The sequence below is a fragment of the Symphodus melops genome (genome assembly GCF_947650265.1).
Source record: "Symphodus melops genome assembly, chromosome: 9".
Taxonomy (NCBI): Eukaryota; Metazoa; Chordata; class Actinopteri; order Labriformes; family Labridae; genus Symphodus; species Symphodus melops.
Genome location: NC_136699.1, coordinates 4,447,297 through 4,464,547, shown reverse-complemented (window position 1 = coordinate 4,464,547; position 17,251 = coordinate 4,447,297). Strand labels below are relative to the sequence as shown.

General features: G+C 38.3%; 2 protein-coding genes across 3 annotated transcripts in view; both read left to right on the top strand.

Moving 5' to 3' along the window:
* LOC306829255 (complexin-2-like) overlaps positions 1-3,725 on the top strand; it is a 49,451-nt gene extending 45,726 nt beyond the window's left edge. For both annotated transcript variants that reach the window (XM_079352220.1, XM_079352219.1), the window contains exon 4: positions 231-3,725. In XM_079352220.1, coding sequence (XP_079208346.1) covers positions 231-425 — 195 coding nt within the window. In that variant the 3' untranslated portion in view covers positions 426-3,725. The remainder of the gene's footprint in view (positions 1-230) is intronic.
* The window catches only part of slc49a3 (solute carrier family 49 member 3), a 285,285-nt gene that overhangs the window by 146,167 nt on the left and 121,867 nt on the right, over positions 1-17,251 (top strand). The window lies entirely within an intron of this gene.

The window sequence follows — 17,251 nt, the reverse complement described above, 5'->3', positions numbered from 1 at the left end:
AGTCTCGGCATTCACAGGATAATGTGCAGCGGGGGCCGAGTGCCAAACTTTTGCTTAATGTTGAAGTAAAGAGAAAAGGTGATCTCACTGCATAAAAATCATATACTGTACGATGGCGCCAGTGGCTGTTCGGTAGGTTCGCGCCCAATTTGAATAGGCTGTTGTCCTTGAAGTGGAACATCCAGATTGGTCCTTAACAGCATTCCCTGTTCTCTTTCCTTGCTGTGTAGTACGGCATCAAGAAGAAGGAGGAGAAGGAAGCCGAGGCAGCAGCTGCGATGGAGCAGGCCTCCGAGGGCAGCCTCACTCGTCCGAAAAAGGCGGTTCCCACAGGCTGTGGGGACGAGGAGGAAGAGGAGAGCATCGTGGACACGGTCATGAAGTTCATACCAACCCCACTCATGGATATGTTCAATAAAAAGTAACAGTGCTTTGGATGTTATGTGATAAAACTTATTCCAACGTTCATCAAACTAAGACTAATGCTGTACGACTACCCCCGCCCAAACCTACAGTCACCCTTTTCTTCAACCCCAACCCTCACCTTCAACCCAACTTCTAATCGTCCTGGACTTGAGCGATGTGCATTGATTTGCCCTTAATTTAAATGACCTGATCCCTTATGGTGATATGTACTTTAAAATCTCTTACAGAGAGAATAACCTGTGATTATAACTGCATTTTAAAAGTATGTCACACCTGCGCAGATCTTTACTTAAGGGCAAATTATATGTCATGCTTTCCAGGCCAGAAATCACCCATCATCCACCCTTTTAGTTTGTAAATAGCCTCGGGTTATAAAAAGAGAAAATATATAAAAGTGAAATGTGACATATAACGAGATGAATAAGAGTATAAGCCATATTTTTGACTTTTCAGAAATTATCCAAATCATATCAAATTTGATTGAATTTTCCTGTTATGTTCTTGCTAATATTTGATACATACAGTGTATATAAATACTTATTACATTTTTATTAGTTCTCCGTTGTGAGGATTCACCCCATCACTTGTCCCTTATGTTTTTATGGGTTTATTGTGATTGTGTGATATGAGCGCTGGTGGAGTCAAACATTATCTGTAAACCAGAAAGTGAAGGAGTTCATTAGAAATAATGCTTTTACATCATTATTATTTTTTTAATTTTTAAGCATGCAGTAGGTTTTGTGAAGTGAATTACAAAAATGACAGCCATTTCATTCGTTACGATGACACAAAATTACATTGATATTTGAGGCAATAACTGGTTTTCCATTTTTACTCCATAAACATGACGTCCATTATGTACAGTAGGTATCTGAAATGTTCTTCCATTGGGGAAACTATAAATGTTCTCCAATATGAAGTTTGTCTCCAAGAAGTTAGATGGAATTGATACGATAAATTCACTTGCTTTACCTGTTTGTTGTTTTATGTCCTGTGGCACTCGCTCTGCTTTTTGCTGTAGGACTTCCAGATCTTTAGTTCAGGCTAGTATAATTGGATTTCTTTTGACATCTCCATCACGTTTTTGTAAGAAAAAGAAACTTCAAAAACACAACTAAGTTGTGAACACAATATATGTGAACAGACAGTGACAATAGTGCAATATATTGTTCGAAAATGAAGTTTTCCATTGTCCGTTGGTTTAACTGATGGGAGTGAAGTCCCAAATCAGCAATAACAGACAATCTTCATTGTTATGTGTTTAAACTTAATGTGTTAGTTAATGTAAAAGGCACAGGCGTGTCTACATAGTGACGCCTTTTTAAAAGTCAGACATATTTGATTAAAAAAGAGAAAAGGGGGAAGGTGGGACTTTTTGTTTTGTGTCTTAAAGAAATGTTCAGTCACAGGTAACAGAACCATTAGCACACGCAGTGTTTGTGTTCGAAATAACACAACTAAAAGATTTCCTCTAAAGGTAGGCAGTTACAATACATGCAGAGACATAAGATTAAATAATGAGGGTCTTTTTAAAAAGCATGAAAGCTTCATAACCAATCAACAGATAATGTTTACCTGCTTTCTGTAGAGTTCAGTCTGTCATGCTGGAAAATACAGTCGCACAAAAAAAAAAAAAGAATCATAAGAGGATGAAATCTAATGTTTCTCCATATGCCTTGTTTTTTATTTCTTCATCATTCCTCTGTGTCTTGTTCAAACATTCCAGATATTTCCGACATTCCAACAGACTCGTGCTGGCAACACACAAAATTACAGTAGCCTACGAGTTAGCCTACGAGTGCATCACAACAAAGAAGATAACTCCGACACTATGAAAGCTAGAAAAAAATAACATAATGTTAAGATTCCTGTTTTTACCAAGTAAATGCAAAGTACTATGAGCTACCTTGTATAGAAGAAAATCCCACATTAAGCGTATCGTCAGTGTTTCTATTCAGCTAGCTAAACACTGATATTACTCAAAACGTGTGCATTCCTGTGGCATAGATGAGGGAAATGTAGCTTTTATAAATGCTTTGTGAGCTATGTAATAATGTTGAATATATGAAGATAACATCTAAGCCACCTATAGAGCACATTTATTGAACTCCCAGTGTTGTTATCGTACTCTGTAAAACTGCCTTTGCCAGCCTCTGTGTTAGCAGATAGTTAGCAAACTGATAGTTGTTTACATGCATCAAAAACACTCAGACCCATTTTCAGAGCAGTTTTCCAATCAAACCAAAGAATAGTTCTGGTAGTAGTAGACTTAGACAAGATTTTTCCATGTTGTTTATTTAACGCATATCTGGTTTATTTTAAAATTCTCAGGTATTCTAGCTCTTAGTTTTAGCAGAACCGAAACTAGCCTTCTCTTAGTATAATTAGCCTTCTCTGCAAAGAGTGAAATTACTACTCTTTTTTTTCAAGCCTACACAATTCTTTCTTTTTGAATCTCAATTTTCTGGTTTGGCCCAAGAATATTCCAGAAGCTAGAATTACTGCCCATGTTGATCTATATTTAACACTTTACTAGCAGATTGCAGACCTTCAGGCTACCAGTGACCCTTTGTGAAGTGGTTTGCCCTGAAAACAGATCACCCTTCACATCTTGTCCATAACGCCGTCATAAATCCATTTACCATTATCTTGTAAATGCAAATTGATTGATTGCGCTCTAAATGGCTTATAGACCACTGCCTAAATAAACTGCCCAAGTCATGTGTAATCAATATTTAGCAGTCCAGTAGACTCCAGTTTAATCGGACGTCGCTCATTTGTGCCACTCATACAGCCATTAATATGAATAAGAAACTGCCTGATAAATATGCCATTAAAAGTACTCCTTTGATGTGACTTGAATGTAACTGTCTGATGTATCGCTCTCCTTGCATCTGTCTTACTCTGTTTTGTACTTGTTGAGAAGATGCTTACTCCTGTGCGGTATTTAGTTTCTTTATTGTCTGTAGCCAGTCCTGTTTCTGTCTGCTGGTGGTTTGTATTTTTAAGAAGAAAAAAAAAAAGAATGTTAATTTAGTGAATTCTTTTTGTACTGCAGAAATCTTCTCATCCTTCTCCCTCCTTCTCTCCCCAACTCCCTGTTTGTTGACAAAATGTATGCATGCTTATGGTGTGCGACGTAGGCAAGGTTGTTGATAAATCGTTACGTGTCTTCTGTGTGTTCCGAAGCTCCACCTGTTAGCCTCACTGCATGCCATTTTAGACAGATGTTTCAGTCTGTAACCTTTCTGCAAAAATGGAATCACCGCACACTCTGAGAATAAAGTGATTTCATATAATTTCCATCGTCTTGTGTTTCTGCATTCAAACAGCTCTGCAGCAGGACTTTGGCTGCTGCTGCTTATCTTTGTAGAACAAGAAATCAATACATGGAAGCTGTAGTAGTAAAATACAATGTATTTACAGTTTGAGGAGGCAAAATCATTCCTTTTAGAGTAAACAATTATCTGCATTATCAGATCATTTCATTGCATCAATAAGGATATACAGTATGTGCAAAGACCTTCAATGTGTATCTCATGGTACTGTTTCTGTCAGTCAATCCTGTGTTTCATCTCAACTTGGTTGTTGTGATTTTTTTTTTCTTTTCTCAGAAGGATTTTTAACATCAATTCAATAAAAGCGAAAAGGGCTTTAAACAGAATGCACTGTTGTTGTTCAAATATGGTTTTATGGAAACCCCACAGAGACATCAAAGCTATGCAAATAGAATCTCCCTGAGAGCGGATTGTTTGACATAAGTGGGTCTGTGATACTGATATCTGCAAACCTTTAATTCAAACAAATCCACTTAAAACGATAATGGAGAAATGCCAAGCAAGGATTAAGGACCGCAATGACTTGAGAGTTGGGTTTTATTCCAGGACAATAGGAGGCCAACATTCAAATGCAATTGACTGTGATGCTTTGACATTTTCTAGGTTTATTGCTTGTCAAAGTTTGGGTTTTGATTGTAATTGAAAAGCCTTTAGATGCATAAACAGTGATTAGTTTGTCATTTCACTTTTTTTTTTTTTTACCAAAAGCACAAGTTATAGAAGAAAGACGAATAACTTAACATTCAGTTGATGCATTAATAAATATTTAATTTGCCTGTTGCAACAGACAACTTGGTGGTAAACTGTCACGCTTCAATAAACACTTGGTTTGCAGAGCGAGTGCAAACAAAATCTTTTTTACTGTTTGTTGCAACAGATGTTTACTGATGTATGCTCTGATAGTGGCTCTACAGAGATTCCCCATTAAACAGGTTCTTAATGTTCACATACTAGAGGCAACAGAAAGAGCAGTAAGATGAATTACTCAGTACAATTCTCCCTATCACTGGATTAAAAGCCATTTATCTGTTGATACATTGGCTTCTGTTGGTTATTAAACTAAATTAGATCATCGTCAACTGCAAAATTATGATGTGAACAGGACTTCAAGAAACTACAATCAAATCCATATCCAATCATCTTTTCCCTGGTATATACTTAAAGGCCAACATTTCCTGTTAAATGAATGTCAGATACTATACTTCTCCCTACCTAATGAGTTAACACATGATGATTGAAGCCATGGACTAATGATTAAAACCTAATTAGTTTTTGGTATGAAAAATTGGGTGTTGATTGACAATCGTCGAGCTAAAACTAGGCTGTACCCATCTGCCAGCAGTGATGCTTCTGCATCTGACCTATAAAAAACAATGCATGACAATAATCACACAACAATACATAATACACAACGTACAAACTCAGTTTTCCCTTCTTGAGTAAATCATACCAAGCTCATTAAGTGACATACTAGGATAAGACAGTTTTATTTGCAAAATAATGATAAGGATGAAAATTGTATGTATTTTAGCTTCCCCATTTCCAAAAATGTGTTGGAGTCCAAATGTATCCGTCCATCAACAGATTCAGGTTTTTCTTCTTCATGCAACACAGCAATTAGGTGTCATTAAATTTACAGCTCACATTAGAGCTCCGTGATAGCACAAGACCCAGACTCAGACTCAGATTTTAACAGAATTCACAGTGCAGCTGCTTTTCCTCCACTGCAGGCTGTTGAGCACACACTGGGGTCTTGGCTCCTCCTCGGCAATAAAAGTCCACGAGTCTCCCTGCAGGAAATGGAGGTATAAATCAATTCCATTAGCATTCATGCTCTGAGGTAGCCTTTTCAGAGCGAGCTGCCTTTATGCTCTCTGAGCAGCACTCAGGCTGCAGGGGAGCCGGAGCTCTATTGGTGTCCTGTGTCCCAACAGTCAATGTCAATTAACTGCTCTCCACTGGGCACCGGAGCCATAATCCAGCCAGTGAGCACGGGTTGGAACTGAACTCTGAAGATTGGCTTCTTTTCTTCTTCTTTGGTTTGAATGAAGATGTTTTCCAGCATGAGAACAAGAACAGAACTACTGTTATCAGAAACATTCTGTCCTGTTTTTTTGGTTTGGTCACCTCAATTACGTCTACATTTGTGTATGTGTGACTAAAAGAAGCATTCTCTATCCTTCATCTGAAGTCTCTATAGAAAGCACACAGCACCAAAAGACAACAGAAACAGCATCCTACATATATAGTTTATTTATATGTGATATAGCTTCATGTGTGAGACACAACAGGGTGCCAGCTGTAGATGGAAATGTTCAGTTTGAGCAACAATGCATGACCACATGCATGCAGGACTGAATTTCCATATTGCAAAACTAATACTCAGAGACAGGCAGCCACCCAGAGAAGCTTTGTTTATTTTCACATCAAACTACATCCAAATGGCCACACCATATGCTCCTGACAGAAATGCAACCGGATTCTCTTCTCTTTTGCATATTTTGATCATATGCAAATGAACTCCTGACAGGTAAATGTGCAGCCTTCCAGCACCAGCTGTTTTACTTCTGCAGTTTTCTCTTTCATTCAGCTTAAAGTCTGGGAGACCTCGATAGGTATCACAGGGTTCTTGGCAGAATCTGATTGACAAATCCATTGACATGAGATCACAGCGGCCGTGGCAGCTCAAATGAAGCTATAATAGGTCTGTTTAATGAATAAAGGAGTCCAATTCCCTTCCGTGTAAGCGTCAGACGTAGAAGCTGCTTTTCCATCCACCTCGGCGACAAAAGGTCTGAGGTATTATAAGGCATTTAATTTCAGCACAGGACTCTGAGGGGACATTCCTCCATTTCAGTGTGTTAAAAGGAGCGGACAAATGGGCTGGAAGGTTTTAAAAAAAACTTAAGTTAAAGAGCACTTCTGACCTCAATTAGTGAGCTTTTCTCCTCTGAGTCTAAAGCGCTAGCTGGCATTCGATGATGCTAAGTCTTTGGCACAACCTGCAAACCTAAAATCCTGTAAAGAGGCCTACATTAAATATAAAACTTCCTCCACAAATAGGGCATGAATACTGCATATTCCTCCTTAAGGATTGGAAGGAAGTAAACAACATGTTTTGCTGGATCTATAAATACTGCCGTGCTTCAATAACTCCTCGGCCTGTCACTTCCATACTGTTTGCGTGCTGCTTCTCCTGTCTACAATGAAATCATCTCACGTTTCATCAGCCAGCTTTCTCCTCAGAGCTTTTAATTCATGTTTCACAGAATAAGAGTTACTTTTTGTGATGCAGTTCAGAGCGCCAACTGTTTAATGCAATATTGTTGGGCCCTCATTTTATTGAATGCTCTCCATGGGGTCTCCGCAAGGCTATTGAGTGGGATATCTGATGTATGTGAAACTGATGGGTATTGACTGCTTACTAAATTGACAGCTCACTTAAAATGTTCCCCTCCTAAGTTTCCATGGCTTGTTTATCAGTCATCTCTCTGGGTTACTCCCTCTCCTAAAACTGTTCCTTATGTGACATGTTCATAAACAGGCTATATTTGTAGCTTCTCAGGTTTGGTGTAAATGTATTCCTCAGCATGTCTTTTCTGACACGACGCACTAAATATTGCAGCTGCCGTTTTAAATCTCTAGCCATACTTCCTGGGAAATGCTCCTTTTGGATTAAGCTCTACTGAACTGCAAAATTGCACTGCAGTCATCTATGGAAATTTGATAACAGAGGGTAATGCTCTATGCCTGACATCTGAATTTTGACTCTGAGGCAGCTGTGACAGTTGTGTGGAGTAAATTGTTCTCCTTGAGGATATCAAGGCGTTTGCTATGTTGTAGAAGAATAGGGAAATGCAAGTGTGATATACTAACTGCAGTGGTTCCCAATGGAAACACTGTGATATCTCATTACCAAACAGTTTGATGAAACATCTGGGACTCCTCAGCCCATGTTCCCTTGATGCATCTTTGAATCCGCCCACATCTCCTCTCATCTCGGCCTGAGCTGTGACCGTCTGATCCATCCAGAAAACCAATTACATGTTGCAGGCATCCTAATTGTCTCAAAATTTAATTTAAGACACTCATTTGTTCCACAGTCAAGAGATGGGCCAAGATTTATGCAGAGAGGCCCTCTGCTGCTTCAAGCAAATGGGCTGCTTTGAAATTGAAATGCTGGCTTTTGTACAAGACACACTGGGTGAGTCATGATATTTATTTGAAGTCAGTGGCTTAAAGAGGAGGTCATTTAATTTCACATCCTTGTCATTGCATGATATTCTGATAGATATGCATGATTTAAATGCAGATTCCCCATTACCTTAAGTGGTCTTGTGCTCTGACTCTGCCTTAAATGGTTAAAAAAGAAAAGGACACATTACTATTAATTCCCTTTGTGGAAATTCAATTTCCATTTTTTACTACACACACACAAGCCTGACAGATACACATGTGCAGGACCTTTAGTTGAGAAATTGTGGGGGTGATGTGTTTGAGTGATGAGCTGCCACAACGTGCTGAGCCCAGAGCTGTTAAGGGTTCCACTCTGGAAATATTGAATAAGTATGCTTCAGAGCATATTAGTAATAATGAGCATTTCCAAAGTCCCAACAGGAAAGAGGACAACCTTTAATATGCACAGCACAGCTCAAGTAAGCTGTACATTTGTATGAAAAAAAAAAAAAAATCGGAATCATCAAACAAAAGTTCAAATGCTCAGCAGAAGTTTTTACATAACCTAAATTGAAAGTTGTATGATTTTTTTTTTAATGTGCTACTTTTTGGAGCATGAAAAGACAGACACCTCATTAAGAACTAGGACAGTCCAATCATAATAAGCCCTTACTTTAGCATTTGGAGATTAAAATGGGGTGGCAGGACTACCTTTCTTTTTTTAATTTTCTTTTTGGCACACTGATATCTGTGAAATCATACAGTATGACTGTTTAGCTTCGGCAGGAGTCTACTGAAAACGTCGGAGAGATGACTTTGCTGATATATCACAGGATATTCTCAGATAACAGGGTGGATTTCCTGACCCAGAAATCGTAAAGATAGAAATCAAAATAATATGGGTGTTAAGTTTTAAATGAGCTTCAACATGCTATTTGTTAAAGATGGAATCAGTGGGAAACCTCAATGACTCCTTAGATTATGTTGATTAAAAACAGATTCAGAGCAGTGCAATATTGACAACATGCACTTTAAAAAAAAATCATATAATTATAAGGTGCAGATAAGACTGCTTATTGAGTTGTGGTAAACTGATTAAGATTGTTGTTACTGCACATGAAACAAGTGCAATGTTGTAAGCAGGTAGTGCCAAAAAACTGTAAATTAGACCTTTAAATAGACACTGAGAGGTGATAGAACTATCACATGAACCGCTGTGCAGCATGTGAGCTAGGAATGTGTGTAGGGCTAAGAACAGATATGCTCCATTTGTTAAACTGCCAAAGAGTGGTATGAGGGGTTATAATTGGATGTGGAAAAAGGGAAGATATGGAACTCCAACAGTAGTACTATAAAACTTCAGACAGTGTCTAAAAGCTTACTATACACAGTGTCAAACCTAAAGAAAATAGAGAGAATGGGCATTTTAACCAATCTCTGATCAAAGTGTTTGTGAGCAAATGCAATGTAATCAAATTAAAATAAGTAGAGGAATTATTTCCACCTGTTTCAATGTGTTTTTTATCCATCAAATATCCTTATTCAGACACAAATGATTAACCTGTTGCCACAGTTGTCATGGCAACATCAGGATCTGCAGTCAAAATATCATCAGAGGATGTTGATCTTCGTATAACAGCATACAGTACTTTCTGGCACGCTATGTTGAAGGCAGCAACACAGCAGACACTTCTAACTTATGTCCTTTATTTTACAGACGTGTGAAGAATGCAAGCCAAAAAACTCTTTGGGTGTACCAAGATTGGGTCCGAGTTCATTTTCCCCCCTGATGTCAGCTGAGAAAAAAACAATGTGTAAATCTTGACCCTTGATTTACAAATGCATGCTCATAGTTTAGAATCCTGACCCACAGATTCATTATCTGTGCCCATTGATTTGTGATATGATAGCAGAGTTGTGTAAACAGAGGACCTGGGTTTGTTTACAGTGGGTTGGATATTTCGAAAGAACAATGACTAACTTACAATTTATCTGAATTTAAGATTAGCATTTGATGCCTTATTGCTTTGGTCTTTTTGCAGCTTGTACTGTACAGTGAAATGTTCCATTTATTGTGCTTTTCACATACTTGAATTAAACCTTGGCTGATACCTTCACCATGGAAATGGTCCATTCCTTTTTTTTCGAGAGAAAGATATGTGTTTAAATGCATTCTGATAGTTTACAGAAGCTACATATTGCATATCAACGGGCACAGATTATGTATCTAATTTGTATACTCAGATATATGTACAACTCATTATTGTCTTCCTGTGACACCAGAGTTGCTCCTGAGATATTTGATAGTCTGGACAGAAAAACATATTAATAAAAACATTCAAATATGATTTCACAGGTGATTTGTGTTGTGCTTCCATTCTGAATATTTGTATAAAATGAGTCTTGGTGTTTTGGCAACTCAAACTGAATTTCTTCCACATTACTCCCAGCCTCGAACAATGACAGTCATTGGTGCAGAAGAGCAAAAATCTCTGCTGCTATTAGAAAAGTAATACTTTGCTGAACTCAAAGATCATAGTGAGACAGTACAGGACTGTTCACATGGGTACATGTATTGTTATCTAATAGTATATGTATTTTATTAAACCCATACAACGGGCAAAAAACCTAGAACAACGAATAACAGCAAATCTGAGACTCAGTTTTCTGTTTCACATCTCAAGTCCAGAAGAGATGATAATAAATGTATACATTGTGGGAGCACATTTCAACAACTAGCATGCTATTTTGAATCCAGTCATGCATTTGAATTATTCAGTGGTCACGATATGTCTGCAGGAGAAGATTTTCAAAGCTCACGATCTTCTCTTTTCAGAGTGGCAGGCTATACCAAGAGGTTTGGTATCTCTGAGATGGAGTCAGCACAGCCCAGATTCAATTGTGTTACTGTTGAATTGTGGATACTACAATGGTCTTATCTTTTCCTCATTGTCGCCTCAAGATCCCATTGTGACCCCTGGCAAACAAACTGAGCAGATAAACAAAAGAGTCTTTGTGTCCGCTAAGACTCCATTTTCCACTGCACAAAAGCAAGCACTGACTTTTATAAAAGCTGCATCTGAAAGGCCTTTTTTTTCCCCAGGTGTCAATGTTCTAGTTACGGAAGCAGTGTTACACAAAAGCTGCCCAGCAAGTGTTTGTCTCTTCAGTGCTGCCGTTTTAATTGGATTTCTTTGAAAGTTCAGATTAACCTCGAGGGGGGTTTGTGCCTCTGGTTGTGGCCTGACACCAACCTGCCTGTCCATGAAGCTGATTGAAACGCTCCGGGTTTCTCTGGAGCTGAGACTTTTTGTTGAGTGTTGTGGTGTCACTTGGGACCGATACCAGGATCTAAATACACGTACACTACCTCAACAGCAGATGTGTCTGTTCTCTTATAGGGAGGGGGTGGTGACATTTGTGACTGTGCTCAGTACATAGAACTTCACACACAGTCAGTTTTGAAAAGAGTTATTCACCGTTCTGTTTAAAATGTTGGTTTTAATAAGACCTTACAGACATGGAACATGATATATCTTAATTATAAATATACAAAGTAACTGTCAGGTTTTTCCACCCTCATAGATGAAGTCCTCTTACTGTCGATACTTAATTAGCATGCTCATTTGAATCTCGTGTTACTCACTTTACACAAGTATCCTTCAATAATGGCCAATCATTATGCCTTGTAAATATTCATTTTTATCTATAATTATCTTTAATATAATCAAGTGTTTGACAGTCATTTGTGATTAAACAGTGCACAGGTCAGGGTATTCATCTTCCTGCCCAGTGACTGTAGCCTCCCAGACTTCTCAGAAGTCAATCACTGAGTTCATTAACACAAGGAAAATGAAATGTATTTTTAATAGACACCACAATGCCTGTAAGAGCTTCAGCTGGATCAAATTATCTTCTTTAGCAAGATGGAGATGGTCAGGTATCATGACTATTTTTAGGAATGGTTTGCAGGTTTGCATGTTTGCTTAAAATTGACCCTGACCTTAAAAGCAGTGGTTGAAATGAGACATTTTTTTGCCATCAGGTCCATTTGTTTGTTTATTTTGTACAGCCTCTGGTTATATCACAGATTCTGTCAGCTGCTAGGTTTTTATTTTATAAAGGAAGCTTTTTTGTTTTTAATTCTGCAACATACTTCCTTGCTTCAGTTCCAAATAAAGGGGAGGAGTTTTTTTATTCACTAGCAGGCATATGAAGATTTAAACTACTTAAAAATGGCAGAAAAGAGGAGCTAATGCACATCTGTAAGCCATAGCATTTATCTATTAATAAATGTCCTTACGTTATGTTAGATGTTACTTGATATTTTGTGCAGGTCAATGCTCAATTTAATTACAGAACTCACCAGTTACACAATTATTTTGCAGAGAAAAACATGGTCTTTGTTTAACACCTGTCTTCGATCCATTTATAATATCTGTGTATATATGTGTGTGTGTGTGTGTGTGTGTGTGTGTGTGTGTGTGTGTGTGTGTGTGTGTGTGTGTGTGTGTGTGTGTGTGTGTGTGTGTGTGTGTGTGTGTAGATGATGGCCTGAAGCACAAAGCTAAACCCCCAGCCTCCGTGGAGACCAGTGGAGTGTACTGATACTGAGACATTGATGTGTAAGGCACACATGCACTCGTCTCCTGATGCTGCAAGCATTCTCAGACACCTCCAGCAGCAAACACAAGTAAAACCTGCCATAGTGCGACACTGCCACTTTAAATAAGTCAGAGTGCTCTATTTAATATTTATCTCAGTTTAACATTCAGGGCATGGCCTGAATTTAATTTACAAGTGAAGCTTCCCCAGCAGAAAACTGTTTCAATGAGCTTGAACTCCATTCAGCTTTCTGCAGCATTTGGCTCACTGTAGTCATGTGACGTACCATACTGTTGTTATATACTGTTCCTTATAAATACACAGACAAATAACATTTATAGCCAAGGATCCCGTGTGGACGCTGCTGAACTGCTCAGAGTCTAGCTGTGGCAATAACAGGATGACGAAGAGAAGAAAACGATCTCATTAATTTTCTATCACAGATCCTCATGATGTCTGATTACCTCCCTCTGATGACTTGTGACAGCTGCCAAGTATCTTGTGGTATCGTGTCACATGGTGATGGAAGCTGTGCAGGAGAGGAGAAAGACTTTACGAAGGAAGTTATTGATCTAATGAGGAAATGTCCAGCAACATCAGAACGTTCCCATTGCCGATTTGTCATGAAAAAGCTTGGTCCATTGCCCTACCATACAAAAATATGCTAATCTAAAAATATTAAATAATTTAGACAACATGGGCCTTTTAAACACATCATGCTAATTCAATACATTTTAAACTGGTTGTGTTCTTTTTAAAATCATATTAATGTTGAACTTCTTCATGCATCTCCATTAATTGCATTAGGTTTCATGTAAAGAAATTTTGATTGTAGAAATTAAAAAAGGGAAGGGAAACTAAAAACTTTCATTAATCCCTAAAGTCTTCAGCACAAACAAATCCTACTTAGTATGACCCCTTTACAAGTGTTGCTGGAGCTTTTTGACCTCTTCAATTCCATGCACCTTGGCGACCCTAAACTTCTGCCCTGCAACAAGCATTCAGTCTGAGGAGACGGATATTCTTCCAGGTGCAAGGATCAGACTCCCTATCCAGCTTGATGTGATCAGTATTGTGTTTTCTGGGTTTTCATATTGGGGATAATATTTGTCTCTTGATCTACCATCTGAAATGAACAATACAGCCAAACCATGTGACTGCTTTTTTTACAGGCATCTCTGTTCTGAGATCAAAACGCTGTGCAGACCTGGCATCAAAGCTGCGACTGCAGAGTGCTGGTTAATATCCAGAGCTATGAAGTCTTAATGCACAGAATTACCACCAGCAAAGCAAATGAGGTTTTTCACCAGCTGTCAGACATGTTGGCCTACTTCTGCTCTAGCTCCCAGCAGAAAAGAGTGTAAATAAATGATAAACCAGACCACTAGAGCAGCTGAGAGGGCACGTGAGCTGCTGTCTATGAAGAAAAAATCCACATTTTGCTCTGAAATCAAACATCTTGCGCTCCCTGTGACCATTTATCACCTGCTTAATCAACAGGCAGTGGATGTGGGCAAGATTTGGAAAACCAAAATGATGGATTGCTGAAGTGAAGCTTGTGTCTCCCTCGTTGGCCAACGCCCACTTCTCCTCCTCTCTTTCATCGATCAGTCCCCTTCAGAAGCCTTTGTTCAGCATGATACTCTTATGACAAGGTCTGCAGTATAACATTTTGCTCATGATTGATTGGTTATTATGTGGTGACAGAGTGTGATAACAATATTTTTGTGTTAAAGGTGAACAAAAAATGTAGGTGTCCCCAAGTTTATATATCAATGTGTTAGGTGTATTAAGGTGTAATTTAGCTTACTGTATCTGAAAAGGACACTGTTGGCCCCTTTGAAATTAAAACATCTAATTTAACAGATACAAGTGGATTATTGGCTTGACTGAAAGGACTTAAATGACTTATTCAGACATGTTTTATTCATTCATTTCATCATAATAATAATTGTCCCATCAATCTCTTTAGGCTAAATTAAAAAATCTAAAACATTGTCACTGTGCAAAAGTAAACAACAAAATAATTGTCTGCCCATGAAAGGTCATCATTCTGGGAAGGAATATTTGCCTTTAGTTTTTTTAATTCAATGTTTGGTATGTCGTTTATTATGTTGAATAATATCTGAAATAAAGTGTTGTGAAATAATGGCTCATTCAATGCACATTTTCAACAGGCTGGCAAAAACTAATCTCAAGGGAAACGTGCAAAAAACATAACCTTGAAGACTTCAGTGGACTTTTTTCATTTGATCAGTGTCTTCACAACACTGGTGATGGCAATTAAAAAGTAAGATTTAAAGGAATGCATAATGAGATAGATAGAAGAAGAAGTGAAGTGAAAACATCCAGTGAACTCTAATTCTTTGTAGCCTGCTTTCACCCATGACTTCCCATAATGCCTTAAAAAGGAAGGGCTGACATTGTGTTCAGAGATGTTTTTGGGGAGAGTGATGGTACTGAATTTTAAATTATTCATTTGAATAATAAAAGGATAATGAAGAGGATGGAAATTAATGATAAGGACCACCTTTCGCTCAGAGTATCAATTTGTTCCCATGCATAATTTAATCGATTCCCTGTAGAGCACGTTGGATTCAAACACGTGTACGGAGATATCATTGAAGGGAAATGAGAAAGTAATGGGCCAAGGTTCTTAAAATATCTGTTGTCTCATTTTGGAAGAGCCCCTGAGGCAACTTTTGTCTTTCTCTTTTGTAGAAGTGACCTACTGCAAACTAAATGGCAAAAACAGGATGACGTTATTGCTTTGTTTGCTCAAATACCAAATCAAGACAGGCAGGTCTCAAATTTAAAAGTCGTGGCTTTTTATTTATTGTTTGGTCTGTTTGCATTAGCCTCACATCAAATTAATCGAGTCATGTTCAAACTCATTTAAACCTTAGAAACTCTAATTTTTCCCCATGCACAACTGACCAAGTACCTTGGTGCACAAATCTATCAAAGTGCATCCATGTCTCAAAGTTAACCATCTCTTTCAGGTGTTTTTACAGTGTGGATGTTTGTCAGAGAGAATATTCCACCTGTCTATGGTACTCGAGGTCGAGGTCAAATGTTTAAAATTGACTGTTTTAGAAATAAAAAGTCTTAAAAAATAATTTCTAACTTACTGTCCATTAGTAATCAACCTTGAAGTTTTTTTTATGAATGTCCTGCTTCCGTCATAATTGTTTTCCCACTCGCTAAAAATATAGCAGCAACCTCCAACAGTAAAAGATGAAGCCAATATGGAAGTTGTTCACAGGAGGTTGCTACTTGATCAGAACTCATAAAAGTTGATTAGCTTGAGAAATCTTTATTCAATTTGACCAATAGGTCAATGGGATTCAGTCATGAGAATATGTCTGTTATCTTGAGGTTACTTGTCTTTCTGTTGCTTTACTATATGTTTGAGTAGGGGTATACATTTTCAGTTCTATTTGAAATACGGCATATCTTCCCTAAAATCAGCCAGGCCCACTTAGTCAAACAGCAGAACCTCTATTCACTGAAGTATGTCTGACTTGTTTCATCAGACTGACAGATAAGTTATTCAGGCTTCAAAGACTCAGCAAGAGAGGGAGAGCTCTCATTTAAAAATCGGGAGCAGCTGTTCTGTTGTCCAGCTCTGCTTTTGATGGGCAAGATTATCATTCAAGCATGAGAGGCAGTGATACATGAGAAACAGCGGTGCATCAATCTTCCGTGCCTTTTATTCGCACCAGGGCTCATCAATCGGGAGCAGGGCACCAAAAAAGCTGCTTGCAATCTGAGAGGAAACGAAATGTGGTGTGCCATTATTCACACCTGATACCCAGGTGTATCAAACTTTCTGACATTCAACTTTTGACCTTCTCACTCCTATTTGCAAAACTGTCAGTGGACTGCATTACCCCTGACTTCCTCCTCCGCATAGTTATTAGATAACACCAAAAGGTCATCACAGAAGTTTGTGTTCATCATGTGTTGATGTGATAAAGGTTAATAAATATATGGGGAAGGAACTCAGGTGGAAACAGCTCTCCTGGGGCGTCTGCTTTGCATTCCAATTATGCACTTTCACTTTCTGAGAGACAGCATTCATCCTACATGAGCTTTTCATTGCCTTTCAAGTGCCCAATTAATTGTGTGATGTTTGATGTGGGCAGAAGGGGGGTAACTCAAGGACTAATTTATTAGTGGTAGACTTGCACTGTTGACTGACATTAATGTTTATGGATGATGACCCCAGTTAATTGCACATTTGGATGAGGAAGTGAGGGCAGAAGGTGCACCGAGGAAGAGGTAACTTTATTTTCAGATGACGATCTTGGACACAGTGAAATCTCTGAGGTCTGGAACTTGGAAAAGTTTCTCACCACTTAGCTGCACCAACTTTATTGTTAGGAATTTTCTGGAGTGGAAAAAAAGCCCCTTACAGCTGTGATTGAACCGTCCCAATAAAAAAGAAGTGAAGTGACTACATGGTTCAGATCAATCACTAATTTGGTGGGCCAATCTCACGGTGACTTGACATATTTACACTGATAAACTTTACATACATAAAATAATCTGATTTAAAATGCAGTCCTCGCCCCCCGTCACAGTTTTAATAGAAAAATATCATGTTGCTCTATCTGGGTCATCAGGTGGTTTCATCCTGTTTTCAATTTATTGCTTCAGGAGTTTTTATTGAATGCAAGATTACCAAGATGCAATGATGGCAT